We start from the raw sequence: 22,944 nt of genomic DNA on the forward strand, positions 1-22,944 counted from the left end.
GTCAGTTCCCGTAATCGCCAACCCTGACACACTCTGTCAACTATTTAAGCGGCAATTTAAAAGATTTGCAGGCAAGGAAAGAAAAGGTGCAGAGGCAAACATTTGCTGCTCATTCACAGCTTTTCATAGAGGCAGAGCAGAGTGCAATTTCTTCCTCTGCAGACGATCTGCTCATCTTCTCACCTCTCTTTACTTCTGATTTTCTCTTGTTTCCCTCACATCCTCCCTTAAGTCTGTACACTTAACGCTCTCCGGTTTCTCTACTTCCCACTAATGGGCTCAGATTAACAATCCCACTTCTGCCACCGCTTTCTCATCCCTCTGACAACAAACAACTGAGGCGCAGGACCCATTAACCAGCATCCACCTCTCTACCTTTACTCAAACCATGGATGCCACTTAGCTCCTTCCATCAATAGCAGTTTAAAAAAGGAAGCAGTGCGAGAAGCGGACAGATGACAAGTGAAAAGTGTGTAATTTAGAGACTGAATTTGTGGTGCAGGTCTCACAAAGGTCTTCACTAGATGTATTTAAGCAGTCGGTGGTGGTATGTGTGTGTGTGTGTGTGTGTGTGTGTGTGTGTGTGTGTGTGTGTGAGACAGTCCTAGTATCTCCCTTCTGTAAATCCCCAACGAGTGTTTGTGCTTTCCATTTGCAATAAGGCCATTGCACTTCCTTAGAGTGCACACAGCCTTATGGGCTTTTCCGTTTGTTTTCATCCATGCATTTTTGGTTTCATTGTCTGAACTTTCAGAAATGGCAGCTTTCGTGAGGTATTAGTACAGCTCAAAACAGCTTAACAGAGAAAAAAGAAGGGCCTATGTCCTACTGACCCATATTAAACACACTAAATCATCTCTCTCTCTCTGCGTGAGCATGGAGGTTGTGAGCTGAGAGCGTTGTTTCGTGAGTTAATGGTGGTTTCTGTCTGTTTTTCTTGGTACAAGTGGTAGACAGAGAGCAGTGTATGTGGTGCTGTCACGGGGGTGGTGTTGTGTGGTGTTACTGTATGCACGAGGGGGTTTGGTGGGTTCCTGTGTGCGTGTTGGAGCAGCCGGCCAGCGCGTGCTACACGCCGTGCTACGCGCCGTGCTACGCGCCGTGCTACGCGCCGTGCTACGCGCCGTGCTACGCGCCGTGCTACGCGCCGTGTTACGCGCCGTTCTACGCGCCGTGCTACGCGCCGTGCTACGCGCCGTGCTACACGGCGCTATGGACCCGAGCTGGCTGACCGCAGTCTGGCGGTGGGGCGGGTTGTGGGTCACGGCAGCGTGAAGTCCGCTGCCCGCATGAACGGTCGTGATTTTTCTCGACAGCATGGAGAAGGTGAGCACTGTGGCGGCGAAAGGGATCATCGTGAAGGACACGGTGGTGCCGGTTCTGCCGCTGGTAACACCGACGGTGAGAGTCACGGTGGACAACGTGCCTCCGTTTATTAGGGACGAGGTTCTGCTCAGAGAGCTGGTGAGACACCGGAAGGTGGTGTCGCAGGTGAGGAAGGTCTCCTCGAGGGTGAAGGTCTCCCCTGCTGAAACACGTGGTGTCTCACAGGAGGCAGCTCCTCATGGTCCTGAACAACAAGAGTGAGGAGCTCAACCTCGTGATCAAGACCAGAGTGGAGGACTTTGATGTGTTTGTGTATGTGTTTTTTGTGACCTCTGGAAACGGGAAATGTTGACGAGAGGGACATCAGGCCAGGGAGTGCCAGAAAAAGAGGTCAGCTGAGCGGGACAAGCAACTGCTGAGAGGCAGAACAAGAAGGAGGGGCAGGGAAGACAGGGGGAGACGGGTGGGGCCCAGCAGGGAGACAAGGGGGATCAGGAAGAGACAGGTGGGGTCCAGCAGGTAGATAAGGTCGACAAGGTAGGTCAGGGAGAGGTGGGTGTGGCTCAGCAGGGCGGTCGGGTGGGTGCTGGAGGGAAAGAAAATTGTGGGCAGGAAACGGATGTTGTGTTGACAGACAGTGAGGTTGACATGGAGGAGGGTGAGGAGGAGCTTCAGGCTCACCGTCTGAAGAGGAAGAGCAGGGAGGACGGGGAAAGCTCACAGGCGAAGAAAGGAGCTTCGGGCAAAGGGAACGGGAAGTCTAAGTCCAGTATGGAGGAGGACTCCGATTCTGAAAGTGGATCCTCTGAGGACAGGGATTGCCCAAGAGGGTACAGTCTGGGGAGAATAAAGTGGTTTCTCCATTCATAAGAAGAACCGGAAGGGAGTGACGATACTTTTCTAATATATAGAGAACCTCTCTAGCTCAGCGCCACATGGCCGGTAAAGGCAAGAAAGGCTTTACACCTCAGGAGGGGGCCAGATTCAAAAAGATAGTGCCGGAAATCAATGAAGAGCTAAAGGAGGATGGTGTATGTGAAGCACACGGGGCCGGAGATCCAGAGAAGCGACCCTGAGGAGACTGATGGAGGTAATCGGTACTGGACTGGGAGGCGTGTCACTTTGGCTTCTCTGCCGAGATGCTGCAGGAGAGTGAAGAAGGAGAGGAAGCTCCCGACTCCACAGAGACTTTTCCGGAGCGATACAACTGAATATGGTCTCAGGACCACTATTCAGGGACACAAATAGTGTTGAAGTGCTCAGAAAAGCCAGCGAGCCGACACTGTGAAGGCAAAAGGCTTTAGTTGTTGTCTTTGGTTTTATTTGTTGTTTTATTTGTTTGATGAGAATACAATGTGTCTGTTTGTTCGTATTGTTTTATGTAAAATAAAGTTTTTTTAAATCTCGTCCATCGACTGAAGGTGTCAGTTATGTTGCTTTGGTTTTTCTCGAGATGTTGGAGCTGAATGAGCAGCAAGAGAGATGTGGAACACGGCATGGAGGCACACACTCGGAGGTCCGGCATTGCTGGAACAAAGAGCTGGTAAATGGGCATGTAAATTATAGATGAAGAGTGATGCGGTTATAGAGCTGAACAGGAGAGTCTTAAGGGTGAGCTGTGTTGATACACACACACACACCTTTCAAATTATAGAACAAAGTGCTTGTTACTAATAAAGCCATGTTATAGAAAACCACAAATGGAGTCCGTCTTATACTCTCAAGATTGTAAATCACACTAAGCACCTCCTGCGGAGGGCCAACTCTATCTCCTATGTTGTAATTGTGGTCATCTAGAGCGTGTTTACCGTCCGAGTATGAACACAGCTCATCCAAGTGATCATTATTTGAAGCAAACCAAATCCATCACCCATCGCTTTAGGGAACAAATGACAAAGCGATGCCATTAAAATTCATACAGGGCATGCCATAAACTTTCTGACACATTTTAGAGACTTCGTCAGAATGCTTACAGTGCAGCCGAATATTTGAGCTTCAGTGCACGAGACTGACTCATCCCGAGAGCCGCTTTCCATTTGACTGTTACAGAAGAGGAGCCCTAATGCTATCGGGCAGGTTTAGAGTTTAGAGGAGGGCCGTTCAGAAAGAAACCCTGCCGGCTCCCCTTCATGACTCTTATCTCTTCAAGCACATTTCCTAAAGCCGTCACTTAAATCGATTTTGAAGACGACTGCATTTTATGGAATAAAATATATCGTCTTCTTCTCTCATATGCTCCCCTCGGCTAGTCAACAGAAATACAGCGATATCAACAATTTGGGTTTTAACTTGGGTCTTAAACTCCTGCAGCCGCAGCTTGTTGTGCGTGGCCGAGCACAAACTGCATGTTTTGTCTGATGCATTAGAGCGATGGTTCGCTGCGCATGCACGTCAGAAATCCGGGCGACCCATATGATGCGATACAGTCACATACCTGTATGTCTGACAGATACATACAGTAATGATCAAAATCAACTTTAAAAGCACTTCTTAATTATGTGGTATGTATTGGTAATAAAAACACTTAATTTCTTAGAATAAAATGTGCTAATGCTGGTTATTAACAGTCTAAATAATCTGAATTAAATCCACATACAGCAGCTCCTCAGGGACTTCCCTGTGCACGCCAGTGTAATGATCCAATCGAGCGAGCAGAGAGTCGCTTGTATTAATTAAAAAAAGAAAATACCAATAACTAAATCTGATACATCTCATTAATCTGTATCATCCCTTGCTCTACAATATTTTTGGACTCTTTCACATCAAATATTCCCCACAGCCACGCGGGCGGTGAACATTTAATTACTGTAGGTTGCCTTCACGACCTGATTCTTTGCCACCTCCAGGAGCTTCACAGATACCTGCGCCTCAGGCAAGATACCATTTCAAGGAAGACAGCCTGTCAACGTGAGTGGCAGGAGCTGGCCTAGAAAGCTGGTCGGCTGAGGTTGAGGAAGGAAGGACCAATAATACAACACAGGAATACAGTGTGCTATTTTATTGCGCATTGGTGATCAGAACTAAGATGCTTTCAAAAGTAATCTCTAGAAAATGCGGACTGTTGTGCTTTTTAGAGACGTTTTGTGGTTCATCAGCACGAGTGACGAGTGACTTTTGAATCCTTAATTACGAACCAGTTTGCCGTGTCTCGTTTGTGGATCCGACACCCTACATCTCCGTTCTCCATGTGCCTGCTCACCAAAACGTGGCTCTGCGCTACATAAGAGAAGGCAGCATTATGGATATTATTTAGATTGTGATATTAAAGACAACGTTAAACGGAACATGATGCTGCGATATCGTCGCCCAAAACACAGACGTAAAGGAATCTGCCGTTTTAAATATTTAAAATAAAAAAGGTTCACACTCATTCACAAATGTTTATTCATTAACTGAATTGCTTGCAGAAAGATTAAACGGTTGATTATTTCAAAGCTCCATCGGACTAGAGTACTGTGATGCAACTCCCCACATGCCCTCCTCCCCCCGCCGTCCCTGGCGATCGAATCGTCTATCAGCGATCTCTAGAAACCACGAATGTAATATGAATATGAATGTTAGATTGCATGATGCATTCACAATATATTTAGAGCTGTGGGCTCCCAGCAATGGAAACATGATTCAAATGCAGTGCGGTGGGTGGGGTCACACGGGCATACTGCACATGGGTTTTAATGAGTTGTCAAACAATAACATCTGATTACAGATGTTTCCCCACCTATGTTAGTTTGCATCGTCCCCATATCTGTTTTTGGAGAGAAGGGCCTGTCTTGGGGCCATTAATCAGGCTGACTGGGATTGTTGGAGCCCCAATGAGCTCCTCCCGACACACATGGGCAATAAATCTTATTGCTGCTTCGTCACAAGGATGTGGATGTGTGTGTGTGTGTGTGTGTGTGTGTGTTTAAGGTTGGGTCGCACCGTTAATATTCGTCCCAGAGTGGTGAGACAGAAAAGAAAGACAACAGAAAGAAGACTCACTGCAGCCTCGTCCTCCCTGCTGTCGCTGGTGTCCTCACTCTTGTGGTGGCCCGCTGAGGAGCGAGTGTCCCTCTTACGGCTGGCGTCCGTCCCCTCCGTCTGTCTCTCTCCATCTGGACCGAGGGGAAAACATGGACAGCACTAAGAAAGCCAGCAAGCACCATTACCATCTTCATCGTCCTCATTCTCATCTCCATTTTAATCACCATTGTTAACGGCGTTATTGTCATTCTCATCTCTATGGCATAATTGTAATTATGAATATCTTCATTGCCATCAGCATGGTCAACAATAATGTCAAGCTATCACTTATTTTTGTTCCCCTCTCTAATGTAATCAAACCCAGAGAAAAGTTTCCAGAGAAAAAGGAGATTAAGTGAAAAAAAATGTAATTGAAAAAAAACGAAATAGAGACGAGAAGAATAAAAACTGGTCCGGAGGGTAAATGTGAGGAGGGTATTTGGAGTTACAAGGGGCGAAGGCCCACTCGTGAGGTTTTCCTACGAGGGTTTCTACCTCTACGAGGAGTTCATATAAAAAGGAAATCCATACCCCATTCGCTCCAATCTCTTTTTATTTCTATTGCACGGCACTCACTCCCATATGGCTGACATGGCTCACGAATGCACAACATTGCAGCAGCTCAGATGGGCTGCCATAAAAGGTGGCGTCTGAGCCATTGACTCCCCCATAAAAGGCAAGAGGGAGGGGAGCGGGGAGGGAGGGGGGGGGGGCTTTGTGGTGTCCCAAATGCATTACAGTGAAAGTGGTTCATTACTGTCTGCTGAGCTGGGGTTGGCTGTAGTGTACGCACATGCATACTGCCACACGCACAAAAGGGCATGCGCACTTAACCACACACAGACACACACACACATGGATGGATTGTGATTAAAAGACAGAATGGGGAGAACGAGTGGCTATAAAGCATAATGAGAGCTAATGGTTTTCCAATATGTCCCCTTAACAATGAGTCTGAGTGGGCTGAATTAGATGGGGTGGTGGTGGTGGGTGTGTGGGTGTGTGGGTGTGTGTGTGGGTGTGTGTGTGTGTGTGTGTGTGTGTGTGTGTGGCAGTGATGGGCTGCAGGGAGATTGATGTGGTCAAGGACAAGAGGAAAGACAGATTAGGTGCATGCTCAAACATCATTCACCACAAAGTGATATATAGTAGAGACATGAAAAAACAATCAAAGTCAAAAACACAGAAATAAAAATGAAAAGGCAGCAACAATCAAAGTTTTCCGTATGTACAACTTGCCCTGCATCCCATGATGAAGTAAGTCTCTCGCAAACATAATCTATGATGGGGATTTGTTTTCCTCATTTGTATGGATATCATCTCAACCCATTACGTCTCCCTCTGTTCACTTTGCAATTTCACTGATTCCAAAGCAACTGTAATACAAATCTGCTTTGATCTAAAAGAAAAAAAGAAAAGAAAATCATCTCCTTCTCAACGGAGGAGAAAAAAGCGATGTTCACATCCCTCGAAACTGTATTCCCATCTTTCTCTCTGATTGTGTAAGGGTATGTCGGGTTGTATGTTTCCTGACCCGCACAGCACTGGAAATGTCCTCCTAACTCAAAAAGAACACAAAAAAACATCCCAAAAAACTAAATAAATAAAAGGAAGCGTTCCTTGTCAAACAAGTCCAATTGAGCCACAGGAACCGTGCTGAGCTCATCGTCAGTCCGAAGCCCGACTCGACATGAACAGCTAAGTATGTGCTCCGGGTCGATCAAAGCTCCCCACATCAAAGAGCAAACACCAAAGAGTTGCTGTGCTCAACTTCGTCTCACTTCAAGCCTCACCTTCCTGCCATTGTTGAGCCAAAAATAACAGGACACTTGAACTTCTTTTATGTTTTGATGTTACTATGTAACAATGAACCCATTTTGTAAATTTCAGTAGCTGCATATGTTTCTCAGTAAAAGAGTCTGAATGCTCTTCTATTTAAATAGAATGAATAACGCATTCAAAGACGATACTGTAACAGATTTTCTAAAAACACCCAAATGGAAAATAAATAGCAAATCCAATTATTTGTGCATTGCAATTCATCTTTTGCTTCATTTTGCCGTTTATTCTCGTTCTTCCCCTGAGCCAACACTGCATGAGTCAACTGGCAGCACATTTACCCTCAACCATTTATCTGAAATTATTATGAGCAGGCAATGCTCCGGGGAAGCCAGGTGAGCTTCCCCTTTGCTTCACCTCATTAATGCAAGTGATCCCCTAAAATATGAAATGATGCAGGAGTTTTTAACCTCAAAATAGAGACAAGAAACTGTGAAACCGATAGGAATGTAGTCTGTATTTATGTATGAGAAATATTCAAGCAGGCATTGGCTGGTCAAATCCATCTGATACCCTGAATGAATAGATAACGGAAAGAAATTGACAGATGACACAGAGCAGTCGACCAACATTCGGAGGCAAACTTCAACACGGAATTCACTTTCAAATTATTTCTAAGTCCCTTAAGTGTTGTCTTTTGAAGTGTGAGGAGAATAATGTTTGAGCGGACTTCTTTCCTGAGAAAATAAGACTTCTAAATTAGCACTAAGAGTGAAAATCTTTGCACCCTATAAGCATAAGTGGCCTTATCGAGTGAAATGTAACATGTAAATAACTTTCCGCTGCTATTGATATTTTTACAGTTACATTTAAATCATTAGTGCCCCATTTGCAGAGTCTGTATAAGCATACATGTTTGAAAACCAGAAAGAACAGTCACTGCTAATATATTCTTCTAATAAATTCTTCAACAATCCCAAAAGGGGAAGATAATGAGAACTTGCAGTGTGTCTGTGTGTGTGTGTGGGTGGGTTCCTTGGCAACTCCTTAACAGTCTTAAATATGTGTGTGACTCCAAGAGTGTGCGCCTAGATGCATCATGCTCACAAGCAGTTTGTCAGATAGTGCTGCAATTTGAATGCATCATAAATAATGTCCCCCGCTGGCAGGAAATAGAGTTTTGATAAACCAATCAAATGGTGCCGTGGTGTTGAATTAGCCCAACAAACCACAAGTCTTCACTGGGACTGATGCTCTCCTTGGTAAACAGCACTCATTGCTTTTTACTCACCAACACTAAATTAAAAAGGACTGAAAGAACAGGACTCACTGCGGGCCACACACACACACACACACACACACACACACACACACACACACACACACATTGCAGTGGCCAGTCAAATCTGAGTCCATGGCAGGTCCCAGTGCCCTGGACTGACTCCACGCGGCCTCTAATGAAGTAATGAAAAGCAGACTGGCAGGTTAATGGAAGCCAATCGACTACGAGCACTGGCACCCACGGGAGACCAGGCGGAATGCTAATCATTTAGGAGCCTCCATTCTTATATTCTGCCTAATCTGTTCATGTCCCCCAGCCCCCACCCCCCGCTACTAAAACTATAGCTCTATTTACTGTGCCGATAAGATGGAGGAGAGCAACTTCTATAACCTCCAGAGGACTGAGATAGAGACTGTTTTTTGGAGTGGTAAGTCTGTGACGGAGTATATACAAATCTCAATAAACAGGAGTCTTATCCAAGGTTGCTGTGGGTGTAATCTGTAGATAGAGAGAAGGATTGGAGGGAACTTTCTCCAGCTTCCTCTACTTTTGAGCAATGAGTAATGAATTCACCTTGTCTGGCTGCCCTTTGAAAACTAATGATATTCTAAACTCTACAGCTTTCAGCGAACCGCAGCGGTCGGAGCTCTCTCGTCTGCGCCGTACGACTTTATGCATACGATGTACGCAATATGTGGACGCATGCGGCTTGTATCTCCGCGTCTCGTTTTATCTCTGAACAAGACCGACAACAAGCACCGGGGGTTTCAGCGCGAGCCGGTGCTTCACTGTATGTGAAGTGATGGACAGAATGGTGATACAGCAGGATGCTGATCACACAAGCAAAGGAGTGAGCGCAGCACGGAGCCACAAAACGCCAACGAAGGGCAGCTGGATGGGAAAAGTGGAGAAGACTGAACATTTTAAAAATGGAGAAAATAAAACTGAGACGGTTCACTAGTAGAGTTCAGTCATAACAAATTAGATGATCAAAGTAATCTGTTTGGGAGCCCTCAGGATCTGTTCCTTGTAATAGCCCTCTGGTAAACAGAAGAAATAATAGTCAAATACAGCAGCTCACAGTGGTTACACAATGCCAACAGACATTATCACAATTCGTTTGACAGTGTTATCTCAAGAGTGGTTGATACACGCTCTCCTTTGAAAAGGCATTCGAGCCCACTTATTACACAACGATAATGAAGACACGACACGGCAGGAAAAACTAGAATTATCGCCCATGTGCTTGTACGCCTCCGCCAACCAGTCGAGTTGCAGTTGACATCCATGTCTGTCCACAACGTCATCCCTTCATCATTTTATTATATTAGACATGTGTGTTAAATTCTCTTTGTTACCATATCAATTATTGAGTTATGGCCAAAAATGTGTTTTTAGAGGTCGCAGTGACCTTGATTTTTGACAGTGACCTTGATTTTTGACAGTGACCTTGATTTTTGACCACAAAACTCGAATCCCGTCACTCTTTAGTCGAGGTGGACAATGTGAAGGAAATCCCTAAAGGTGTTTGAGATATATGTACGGACAAAACGTCTTCATGGTTACAGATACAGTAAAATATACAAGGTCACAAATGTATTTGTTTGTTTTTGATCAATATATCAATTAGGTTTTCAATAAATCATTGACGCTTGAGTTTCAAAAGGTTTACACTATTTCAAATGTATAGATGCTCAGAACAAATTCCCAGAGCCCAAAGTGATGTTTTAATCCACCCGATATCCCCAAACTTAAACATATTACATTTTATAAAAAATGTTTTTAAAAAAAGTACGAGATCGTCACATTTTAGCATCTTAAAAGAATTTAGGAATGATGATGAAAAAATTACTGGTGATTATTTTTCTGCCGATTGAGTAAACATAACATAACAAATACATTATTTTTGTTTGATATTTGACAGAAAAAAAACAAGCAACTAAACTAGTGGTCAAATATTTTAGAGGCGCTGGAAACGGCTTAATCTAATCTGTTTACTCATAAGCATCTTGAGCCTGCAACAGATGCATTTAGCAACGACTTCATACCCTATTAGTCAATTACACCACAAAGAGGTTTTATTGGATTGAATCCCAGACGAGTGGAGCCCAATGAGGTCTTTTTGAGATAAGAGGGTAGTTGTGTCATATATCCTTGCTGGAGGTAGCCATGTGAAAAATGATTACTGGTCAGTAACAATGCCTTAGTGGACTCTGGCATTCGAATAAAGCTCAACATTTGGTATCATGGGGCTTAATTTGTGAAACAAAATCCTCCAGCACAGCTACCACGAGCCTGTTCCTCTGACTCGACGCAGGGCCGATGGATGATGACGTTTACTTCAAATAAACACACCTCAGAACGGTTCTTTCTTTGAAGTACTTCTGTCTTTAACGTCCAGGCTTCCCAAGCATGTCCCACCAAGAATCACGATTCATGAGACCAGGTCAAATCTTATGCTCGACCATTACAGTTGCTGATCTGTTTTTCTGTTTTTCTTCTGCTGCTGCTTCAAGGCTCGATGACCTGAATCCACATCTGGAAAGCACTGTTTTACTGAGCTGATGCATACTTGTTATCTGCTGCTGACCTTCCGAGATGGTTCCTCCTGCTTAAGTGCAGCCCACTGCACATTTTCTCTGTCTTCATCACACTAAAATCCCAGGAGGCCAGCTGTGACGCTGGAACAACAACCGCTGGCGCTGCAGCAACCGTACTTCAACCAGAGCTGCTCAGTTTATGCGCCATGCCTGTTTTAATCTGCAGTTTAATGGCAAATTAACCTCTTGACCTTGCTGTGCTGATTAGCTGTTTAGAAGATGTTGGCTGTTTGCATCGCAAAGCAAGTTTATACCTCATTAAGTAGGTGATTGGAAATGACAGCTAGGAGCTGAAAATTCGGAGAAAAAAAACGTGGACACAGGAAAGAAGGTTTGGAAGGGTAAGCGGAGCAAAGGGTTACCGGAAGAGTGGACAAGTGCACAGCAACAGCATGCTCCGTGTGAATTATTGACGGGGTTGATCTCCTTCACTCAATGAGTACACTGCAACTCCAGCTCAGTGGCGTGGGCTGTACTCCTCTCGAGCGAGCACCAGCAACGTGAGAGAATGTTAAATGCACCCGATGCCTCCTCTCCCTCCATCGGGGAACAAGATTAAAACTGCGTAGGGCCCCGAAACAAGAGGCTTTCAGGAACACAAGAGTGGAAGAGAGACTGGGAGAGGGGGACAGGGTGCGAGGGTTTAGAATGCTGCAGGGTGCGGGGGTAGGAGATTAAACTGGAGGTCAAGGGGGGAGCCTGGAACACTGATGGGGACTGGAACAGGAAGCCAAGTGGGATGCACGGACGAGAGCCTGAGAGAGAAGTAAATAAGAGGGCGTAAACACGGGGCGAAAGTCTGCCATTTCCCGGCTGCTCGCATGTTCACTCATTCGAGCACTCATTACCTAGTCAGCCATTAACTGATTGACTTAGTCACTCGCCCCCCACAGCTCTGCAATCCATTTTCAATCCTACTTTATTTTTTTACAAGTGCAGAGCGTATACATTTTTACAAGGCTCATGGCTTTTTGCTCGGCAATGACATCATAAGACATGGTTGACACAAGGCAATGGAGGACTTGACACTGATGGGCCAGTATAGTTTCTTAAGGACACTTTTCGGCACAACATACGCCGGGTGGCGTGGCGGGGGACCGCGCGAGCGTAGCAGGCTTCACTGGGGCTGCGCGGGCCAAACGGAGCTGGCTAATTATAGCAAATAGACTGCACTGATCTGTGCCATTAGTCAGTCAGTAATGAAGCAGAGTGGAGGGCTGCTGTGGAACTGATGAATAGGCTCGGCTCTGAGTACTGCACTCCATGGCCTTTAGCTTGGCTCTGACAACACAGCCTTCTGCGAGAGTGCATTTAAACAAAAATGCATAACAAGGCTTTGGAGATGAGCTAAATGGAGACAAAGGGACTGTGACAGAGAGGGGCAAGGAGAGACAGAAGAGAGATAGTGAGAACAAAGCGCAGCAGGAAGAGAGAAAGAGTGCTTGTTGGCCCTTGGGGTGTGCGGGGCAGAGAGAAAGAGAGATTGCAGAGATGCTTAATGTGCTGTGATATGGGTCAGGGGCAAAGAGGTCCCACTCTCCTCCTCTCTTCCACCATCTCCTTCTAAGCTCTGGTAATGTTTTGAACTCCTCAGCAGCTCACTAAAGCCACCACTTAGGGAAATTCACAGAACAAAAAACACTAAATGCTTTGGATGGAGACAAACACAAAATCAGAGCTCAAAGGCCCGATGCACTCAAAGATTAACAGACAGCTCGAGAGAAAATGGAATTACCTTATTGCTGTGTTAGGCTACGGACACGGACACACACATACACACACAAACACACACACACACGGTCACACCTGCAAAAAGACACGCACACACACCGAAGGGTGTATTGTTCTCAACCAAATCTCATAAACAAAAAAAAGTGTGAGGAGTGCTGCTTTTAGAATTAAAGGGCAGTGTGCTTATGTTCATAACATCTACAGTTGTATGTGTACATATAATAAATGAGCCTCTCTGGCCTTTCCTTCATGCATATCTAGCCCTATTTACCAGAGTGTGGTGATGTGAAGAGTGCCATTAGGAAGTCAATAGATTACATCCACACTCAAAAAGGCTGTGAAAGCCAGGAAGTGCCTCCTGCTTATCTCGAAAACCATCTGGGCTCTGATGAGGTTCATATCCCACTTGCTCTCTACTTGAAACTTAAAACACACTTTATCTGCTCATGAGGTTTTTCACACTCAACTCTCCAGTGGCAGCTGAGCAGGGCCTCGGAGGTGAACGCCTTGAGCTGTGTTAGTCAAATATATGGCGAGCAATGTGCAATGTGCAGTGTTTCTAAAGGAAATCACCAGATGTATTGTGTTGTGCAGCATTGCTCGACTTCTCTGATAGCACATACTGGGTACATCATTGAAAAATATTGATTTCTATTCTAAAAAAAAAGTATAAAAAGTTGATATAACTGTCAATCTCCTGTCTACTTGGCCATAGGCTGTGGAACAAAACAGTCTGATCGCTCTGCAACCTGCCAGCCCACTGGCCCTGCTCCCCTCTAAATGGTCTGCCTCTCCCCATCTCCTCCTGCTGCTTAGTGCCCGAGGCCTCGGTGAACTCCACAGGCCGTCTAGAGGCCTGCACAGTCTGCTTTGGCCCTAAGCTAAGTTGCCATGGAGACAAGAATGCAAAAGAGAAACATTTCAATCATGGTCAGCGGCACAAGATGTCACAAAAAGAGGCAGACAAGAGGAAGATAGAGCAGCCGCTCTCAGCTATAGACAAACAACTGCGGTCAAGGTTGATGGACTTTACTGCTGTGTGTGGTTTAGCAACAAAAGCAAGATGCCTTGAATGAGCATCAGTGCATATTCATGAAGGCCAAACATGTCTCCAGAGTGTTAATTATGCCCCTATGAGAAAGTGTACAGAGATATACATATTGGAGGCACACTCGCATCACTAAGCAATCCCCACAGTGGCCAGTGACACCCAGAGGCAGCTCCTCCAATCAGAGTGGAGGAGATAAGGAGGCTACCCTGAGCTGCTGCAGAGCCACAACTGTCACAGCTGATGTGTCACTGGGGAAGGAATTAGAGGGAGCGTGCATGGGTTGCACACTTCCTGAGCTCCATCCTTCATTAGCATACATTAGTAAACAAAGAAACAAAAGGGCCTTGGTGCTCGCAATGTTAGCAAGAGTCGGGAGCCGAACAGAGCATCTAACCGAGGTGAGAGTGCTGGAGGAGACCTTTCTACAATGATGTATCCATCTCCTGCGATCCTGACGGCTGAGCCGCCGCGTAGAGAGAGAGAGAGAGAGAGAGAGAGAGAGAGAGAGAGAGAGAGAGAGAGAGAGAGAGAGGAGCCTGCACCAAGCCTGCATCCAGAGAAACTCACACGAGATACACTCCAGAGTCGAGGCCCAGTCGTGGAGTCTCGTGGCAGCAAGCTCCCTGAGCCAGAAATAAAATAGAAATGACAGAGCAAAGCAACTCATCTTGCGCGAGCAACAAGAAGAGGAGGCACAGCGGTGTCAGGAAGAGAGAAAAAAAAAGAGAGAGAGAGAGAGAGGAGGCGGCGGCAAGTGGAGAGTTTAGTTACGCCTCACCAAAAGACGGAGACAAATTGTATTTCAGAAAACGCAAAACACTTGAGACAAGACTGACCCCTAAATAACCTTACTCGGTGTACCGTCTCTCTCCCTTCTCGTCTCCCTCACAAGCACCCTCCTCCATTTCCCTTTCTTCTCTCACCATCTCAATCTCTGCTGTCTCACTTGCTCTTCCTACACATCTTTAATCTTTTCTTCCTTTTCTCTCTCTCTCTCCCCTTCTCTCCCTCTACATCTCGATCACTCTCTGAATCCATCTGATGCGGCGGCAGCGATTAATACACAAATATTGTTTCAGCCCCGGCGTGGTTCACTATCCTCTCCCGAGTATCTCATCGCGATCGTCCCGAGGAGTCATTACTTTCCTGATAATATCGCCCGTGTGCTGAGAGAAAGAGGAGGACGTCGATGTGTGTGTGTGTGTGGGGGGGCAAGCCGTGGTAGGGGTGGTGAAGGGCTACAGCATGAGAATACAAGATACAAGCAGACAGAGGGAGGGAAAGGAGCACAGAGGAAGGGAGCACGGGAAACTAAGAAGAAAAGGAAGAAGAGGTTATGTGTTCCACACAAGCGGGGAGGGAGAGGAAGGGAGGTGTGCGAGGAGGAGGAGGACAGACACAATAATAGCTTTGTCTTATCACTGTATATGGATTCCCTTCTCGCCGGGGAGTCGTTGCCCTGGCTGGGGCCAAGCCTGATGACAAACCACCTCAACCCTGCACTGGGGCTCCGGCTATTTATGATCACGCAACTCTTATACGAGCCGGCCGTGGAGCCAGCTGGGCCTCGATTCGTCTTGGGTTGGCGTCGTCACTCCCGGGACCCGCTGACAATCTCAAATGGGGCCACTCTGTCACTGCCATGTCGCCCGTCCTCTGCCCTCCACTCCGTTACTTCAGCACATCATCTGCTGGTTACTGGTGATAAGGACATTGTCTCACCTCTCTACACGGCGGACGTGTGACAGCAGCCCCGCACCATTCAGTGTGAAGCGATAGTAGCAGTTCAATGGATGAATTCCCTTACAGGGTTCTTCACCACAGGATGTTTCAAAGTGCTTTGATGAAATAATAACGCACAACAACCTCATTACGCAAGAAAGTACCTTCATGAAACGGAGGAGGGGAACCGCCTCGTCAGCGTTTCTCTGAACAGTCCAATTACAGCAAGATGCTAATTCAATAGTGCGGCTATGGTGGAGAGTGTGAGACAAAACACCAGTATGTGCTACTATTCAGTTAATTAAAATAAAATTACATAACATGGTGGGTTGGCGGCTGCAATTTTGCAGCCGCCAACCCACCATCGGTTTACTCGCTTATCCACCTACAAAGATCCTCATGGCCTGCTGACCCTGAATCAGTCATGAAAAACACAGAGCTCCAACAAGAAGAACGCGAGACTCGATCGAGCAATTAATTCATGCAAGCTGCTACAATTGTTTGCGTTTTGTTTCTTGTGCCTGTTTTTCCGTTTACATATTCCTGCTCGCCGTAAATTATTCATGGCTGTTTTCTTTTGGTATCCTCCAGCGACAGCGGAGGCCGGTCACAACATGAAGGCAACAGCATCTCTAAAGGTGGTTTGGAAATGAAAAAGGAAGGTGAGAGAGAGTTCAGGGATGAGACACATTAATCGGAAGAAAGGAGGGTCCAGCTCAGCCTTGGAAAAAAAACTAAAAACTCAGCAAACAGAGAGGACAAATTCTGCACACTTGTCATGTGAGCCTAAATAGGTGGACTGGGGCCAGACCCAGAGCAAGACTTAAAACCGATCATTGAGAATTCTAACATTTTATGGGAGCGCTTATATTTTAACCGCCGCAGATTTTCTAGCCTTTACGTCACACGTTCAGCGGTCCAGGAAACACACCGACCAATAAGATGCAAAGTATCGCCCTCGACTGGAGTGAGATAAACACACATGTGAGAGACAAGGGGATAGAGAGAGTCAGAGAAGTTATTTCACATGGCGTTCTCCAGATAGAGAAAAGTGGACCAGAGCCTTTAACCAAGAACAGACAGACTCTTGTTTGTTCATTCTTCCCAAAGGCAGTTCTCCTAAAACCAGTGTCTCATATGTTCAGAGGCTGTGGGGATTTTTAAAAGCGGCGAAGCGAAGCGCCACCACGAGACAAAGCACACATCTTTTGAGCACTTGCATCCGAAATGAAGTCACAGAAAATAAACGATCTAAAAGTCCAATATAATACAGTAATTCACTGTCCAACAGTGATGTCAACAGAGAGGAGATTAGAGCTGAAACATGTGGTTTTAATAACCACCGACAAAGTCCCTGCACACAAATGTATCTTTTTAGAAGATAAGAAGAATATAATATGTTGGCGTTTTCCCACCTGAATGAACTGATTTTAAAGTCAATTCAGTTTAGTTCATTTTTCTGAAAATTAAATACTTTATTTTAAGATGCACATTTGTGCCGTTACATCTTTAAATTTCTTATCCAGTCCTTATTTTACTTGAAATGAGAGAATATTTATGTATTATTAGAGTATGTATTATTTATAATTCATCCAATTTAATTTAAAATCTGACAATCAATTTAACTTTCCATATTTAAAATTACAGTCAGTTGTTGACTCCATAGAGACTTTAATACAACTGCTAAACTGTATTAATATATAGGACTGAATCATATCGCAAGTTAAACATTATTGTGATGTTCCGGACCTTTCCATGAGGAAATACTCTCCAGCTGCACATCGTTGAATGTTAATTTAATTAAACCCCCCCCCGCCCCCCCCCACCCCGCGACTCATTTCCCGATTGTGTGCCTCCTCAATTCCTCGCTCCTCACTCATCTGACCCAGAAAGCATCTTGAAGGACATCCCAATTCCTAAAATGCATCTCGAGGAGCGAGAATCAAGGATGCTTGTCGGTGGAGCTTGAAGCGAGGTAACACGAGTGTATCCTTTGCATATAGATAGACAGCACTGTGTGTATATACTATCACTATCATATACTGCAATAATAATAATAATATCTCAACTACACCATGTTGTGAAGTTATCATGAAAACCGTTCTGCTCATCTAACGTATAACAATATATGGCACGACCGCTGATGCAGTCGTGCCATAGTAATTTAATTGACATTGCTTTAAAATCACGGCTCAGAGATTTGTTAAACGCCCGTTGCCGCCTCCTCTCTTCGCATCTCTACCACGAGAAATCGAGGTGGCACAAAATCGGGAAATGAGGGAGAGCCTGGGTGTGTCTTTGTATGTGAGCAATCTGTGGACAGCGTCAGATCATTAATGATAACACTGGCTTTGCACCAATAGACGATTTACAATAAACACACTGATTGTTTTGGAAAATCTTAACTCAAAGTCCACTTACTAGCTTTTCTGCAGCTTTACATTTGCATCGCATAGTCGATATCAGCAGAATTTAGCTGGTGAGCAAAAGATCTGTGTATTCATTTGTGATGCAGAATATGCAAATGCATATTATTTTTTTTTAACTCTTTCCTGCATACGCCCAAAACCCTATGATACATCAAATGCACCGATCAGTTTCCTGATATAAAACAAAAATAACCCAAAAACCTGTGTATTTATGAACATCAAAGACTGTCGAGTCAAAAAAAGATAGAAGGAAATAAATCAAACTAACGCAGCAAGTTGCATGTGAATAATTGGAAAAGCTGTCTGACAGTGAAGGGGCTCGTCAGGGGAGATGGTGTTACTAGGGGTGAGTCGTGGGTGTAACAAAATCATTTTAATGTGCTTAATTGAACAGAAGTCCAGCTTGCTGAGTGTTTGCGCACAGACGGCCTGAATCGATGCGTTTTCACACTGATTTGCAGAGCCAGATCACAATGACCAAGCATGGTGTCAGAATATCTCAGGCTCCCTGGTCTCGCTGCTTGGCAACGTCCTTAACAAGAAACAACCACACAAGAATAAATTGGCTAGATGCTAACTTACACGAGGCAGAAATGCTAAAATGTCAAATTCGGGGGCTTTTCAGAACAAAAAGAAAAGAAAATAATTATGCAATTTTCTTGGGTTTGGATTGTTTTCAAACTTCACTAAATCCGATTCATGTTAATTATTTGTGCTCGCTATTGAAAATGACACTGACCTATTCACTTACACTACACTAGCCGTTACACAGATCTGAGGGGCATACAAAGCATGTATCCACAATGCAAATTAATTTAGAGAACATAGATAATAAAGCCAGAACACACACACACACACACACAAAGCAGCAACTTTAACTGCCTGCTAATCATCTTCATCATCATTATCAGCATCCCTTGATTGGTCTGAAATGGTAATATGAAACAACATTTTATTTATTTAACACAATAATACTGACCAAAGATAAACGACCTCTTGCACTATCAACCTCCAGACTCTTTCTGACTTTGTTTTTCTTAAAGAATGACAAGATTTTACTCTGCAGCTTGACCTGGAGATATCAAATGTAATAGTGCCATAATATCATTTGGTCACCAAAACCTGGGTGGCCTTGGCTCATGGGTAGAATGTCTTTATGTAATATGATGCATGGAATTAAGTTTAAACTCACGTGAACATTTATTTGGTATATGGCTACATCAAGTGTTGTGTTGTTTCAGGAGACTGACGTAAGATGACTATGAAGGCAGGGCCCTCAAGAAACTAATTTTTAATGCAGTATTTATGTTTCCATAGAGTCTATTTCTACACTAGTATAAATGGGGAAAAGCCTAAATGTACTAAATGTTCTCAAACTTCTAAAAGTGGATTTTGGAGAGCTCCAGGTGTCTAAAGTCGGTTAAGAGTAGTTTTGGAACGCTTGGAATGAATGTACAAATCATCATTGTTCGTTATGAACATTAGCATACTATTTGAATATGCTGCTTTCTTTCAAGCAGTAACCTCGACCTTGTACCTTCTGAAAGAAGACTTTCCTTCATGCTCCAGTGAGGCGATTTTATTCCACCTCATGTACTTTCCTACTACAGTATTTTAAGCCTATGGAATACATTTCTTATTCACAGATCTTGTGTTAATTGCCACATGAGATATTTAAGATCACACACAAAAGGTTTGATACAAATATATCTGTAAAGTGTACCGATTGTGTGTACATACACAAGGCGCACATGACCTCATGCAGGCCAGCTCGGGCCCCTATGTAAAGCACATGCACATGATATTATCACAGCCTCCTTATATTGCCTTACTTCTGAGGAGGAGAGGAGGTGCAGTGTATTCATCTGTGACTGATACCAATGTGTTATGTTATGACCCATATCTGAACTCTCGTCATCATGCTGCCATTCATGACCCACTGAGCAAAGTCATTGCGCATCAGATAGGTAGCGTTGTAAACACGGACATCACTCTCGTTTTCTCCTTCTGGTGAACCTAAGGCAACATTAACGGGCAGGCTGCGATGCACCAAACGCCTCTGTCCTCGTGGTACACCAGCGTCCGTGGACTCTTGCAGTCGTCTCTCTAGGCAACCAGTCATTCGCCCTGTAGGAGGGTTTAATGTTGAAAGCCGCCTCCTTGGGCAACCACGTTGACCGAAGCATGCGCTAGACGTTAGCATATTTAAATCTGTTACTCGTAGCAACACTCCATATACCATATACTAGCGTGCTGTTGGTGTACACGCCTACTGTAGAGCCAGCACAAGACCTCCCCTGAGTCGTGAGCTTGTATTAACCTTACAGAATCTCTCCATCCTCTATCTTTGGATCGCTGTAGTGTTCTCTCTACCTCTCTCTCTCTCTCCGTTTCTGGCGGCACCACTTTTTGAAACTCCTACTTCCCTTGAGCTGTTCACCGTACTGTTTCGACCGTCAATCAATCAGATCAAGTTGTGAGACTAAATTTTGCCAGGAATTTTGTTCATACTGCGATCCTGAGAACTGATGTAGACTGAACATATGATGGATATGATGACCTCTCAGATCATAGTATGAATATAAGGATTTTCTTTTCACAAAATGACATTGTTGAAAAATGTTCTCACAATATTAGTTCTCGGGGTGATATAAAACAAATTGTGAATACCTTGAACTTTGTCGCATTTTATTCATTCTAATTGCAGCTTCTACCGATCAGTGGCTTTAAGTCATCGTGTAACATCGTCCTCAACACTAGTTATCATTCCCCGATTCCACACACTTTAATAGGCGTTAGAGCTCCCCGCTATCCACTTATCCACCGCTTTCCCTTGATTACAAGCAGGCTGCTGAAGAGTGATCAGTGCATGCAAAAAAAAGGAACGTGAAAGAAGTCTGTTCAGTGGTGAGAGTGTCGTAGGAAGATAGCGCTAAAGACAAAAGCCCATTCTGCCGAGTGCGGGCTTAGTGAACGTGCGCTCTCGGAAACCAGTTCTGCAAAGAAAGAAGACAGACAATTGACATGCCAGGCAACACAGCAGTGTGGGAAGCATCAGGGTGCATACAGACAGAGCTGCTGCTGTTGTTGCTCAACTCATGAAAAAAATGCATGAGGAACAGGGGAGCACAGGGGGGCACGGGGCCCCTGTGTGGAGAAGAATGACGGGGACAGAAAGGGATGTTACACACACACACGCGCGCGCGTGCATAGTATGCAGCGGCACTCTGCAAGCACACAGGACACGTCTATATCCAAAATAATATGTGAACATTTAAAATTGACAAACGGGCACTGACGAGAAAGGAGCCGTAAGACCGAGAGACAGACGGTGGGAGGCATGAACTGAGATGAATGGTACCGGACAGAAGAATTAGGAAGAGGCTGAAGGAGCGAGACAAGAAGACAGAAGTGAGGACAGTGGCAAAAGTAACGAGATGAGAAAGAGGGTGACCTTAATCAGCCCCTCACCAGAACGTACGCACACACGCATTCACTCTCTCTCACACACACACACACACACACACACACACACACACACACACACACACACACACGCGCGCACACAAAAATACATACAAACCTGGCAGGTGTGTATTTGGACAGCACTCCTCTCTGTTTCATTACAAGCCCATTTCCCCCACCTAATACCAAGACAGGAGCCGGTGATAAGGAATGTACACACTCTCCTCTGTACACAACATCTCATTTGAGCAGAGGAAATTGGAAAGAAGAGGAGAAAGGAGGAGAGCATGGAAAGGTGAGAAGGATAGCAGATGGGGGGGGTGGGGGTGGGGGGGGGGAGACTGGATGGAAGAGAGGAGGACAGTAACTGCGAATGAATGTTTGCCCGAGCAGAGATAAGCCCGGTCCAACTCGCACAAAGGCAAAGGTGAGGGTTTGAGATGGGGGGGGGGGGGGGGACGAGTGGACGAAGGAGGGATGAAGAGAGGTGTAGATGAGGAGAAAGGGAGAGGAAGAGCAAGTAGGGTGGTAGACAGAGGTAAAAAAAATGAATTTAAAAAAAGGGACCTGCTGAGGAATGCAAAAGAGCAGCAGAGGTAATTTCCCTCTACTTCTTTTTGATATTTCTCAGCAGCACGATAAAAAAATAACCCAGGAGGGACTTCATTGCAAAAAGAGAGAGGGTTTGATGTAGAAGGCAATCACGTCGGGTGACGTAGATGGAAAGTGATGCAACACCCACATCAGAAAAACTACTTATGGCTGAACCGAGGGTCAAAGGAAACAAAAACAAGCAGTAATGACGCACATGGAGCAACAAAGATGCACATAATGCTCATTGCTCAGGACAACAGGCCAGCAGCGCTCACACTTCTGCATGTATTGAGGGCCACAAGAAAACATTGGAGATGGGGGTGACAATATTACTCATAACACGATACCAAATGACTGTGGGCTGTATCAGGGGACATGAGTAACACCAAAAGCCAGCGAGGAGCAGAGCAAAGTCTGTGGAAGAGATCACAGAAAGGGGGAGAAGGGGTACAAATCTTACTCACCACAGCATCTCTAGCCATAAGGAAAGGCCCAATTTGTATTCATCCGTGCAAACGGGGGCAAACAACCGAGAAGGATAGCTAACACACATGCATACACTGCACAGTCCTCGCTCTGGGCATGCAAACACACATCAATGATACAGCGGGAACGATGAAAACAAGCATAAACACGACAGACAACAAAAGACCGTTAAATATCCGAGTCAGATGTGCGTGTCGCTTTGGACAATGGTGTCTTCAAAATGAACAAATGTAAATTAAGATGTGCCTAATGTAATTTATCTGCCGATACGTTTCTCTCAATGCATCGACTACTGTTCCTTGTGATTGGCTGGTTAAGGTTGCAAGCTTAATCCTCTGTCTGCAAATACCCAAACTGTAAAAAAAAATGTATTGTGAGCCACATTTTCTTGTGAAATTTACGCTGCGGATGAATGGATTCCCGCTGTAAATCTAGGATCCATGTCTACGAACAAATCCCGTTTCCATCTTTGGCGGC

The 22,944-nt window shown here is 45.0% G+C and overlaps 1 protein-coding gene across 1 annotated transcript in view; it reads right to left on the reverse strand.

The window, feature by feature from the left end:
- The window catches only part of b4galnt4a (beta-1,4-N-acetyl-galactosaminyl transferase 4a), a 125,284-nt gene that overhangs the window by 80,906 nt on the left and 21,434 nt on the right, over positions 1-22,944 (reverse strand). The window contains exon 2 of the mRNA XM_034535848.1: positions 5,308-5,420. Within this exon, the coding sequence (XP_034391739.1) occupies positions 5,308-5,420 (113 nt within the window). The remainder of the gene's footprint in view (positions 1-5,307; positions 5,421-22,944) is intronic.

The sequence above is a fragment of the Cyclopterus lumpus genome, chromosome 6 (genome assembly GCF_009769545.1).
Source record: "Cyclopterus lumpus isolate fCycLum1 chromosome 6, fCycLum1.pri, whole genome shotgun sequence".
NCBI lineage: Eukaryota > Metazoa > Chordata > Actinopteri > Perciformes > Cyclopteridae > Cyclopterus > Cyclopterus lumpus.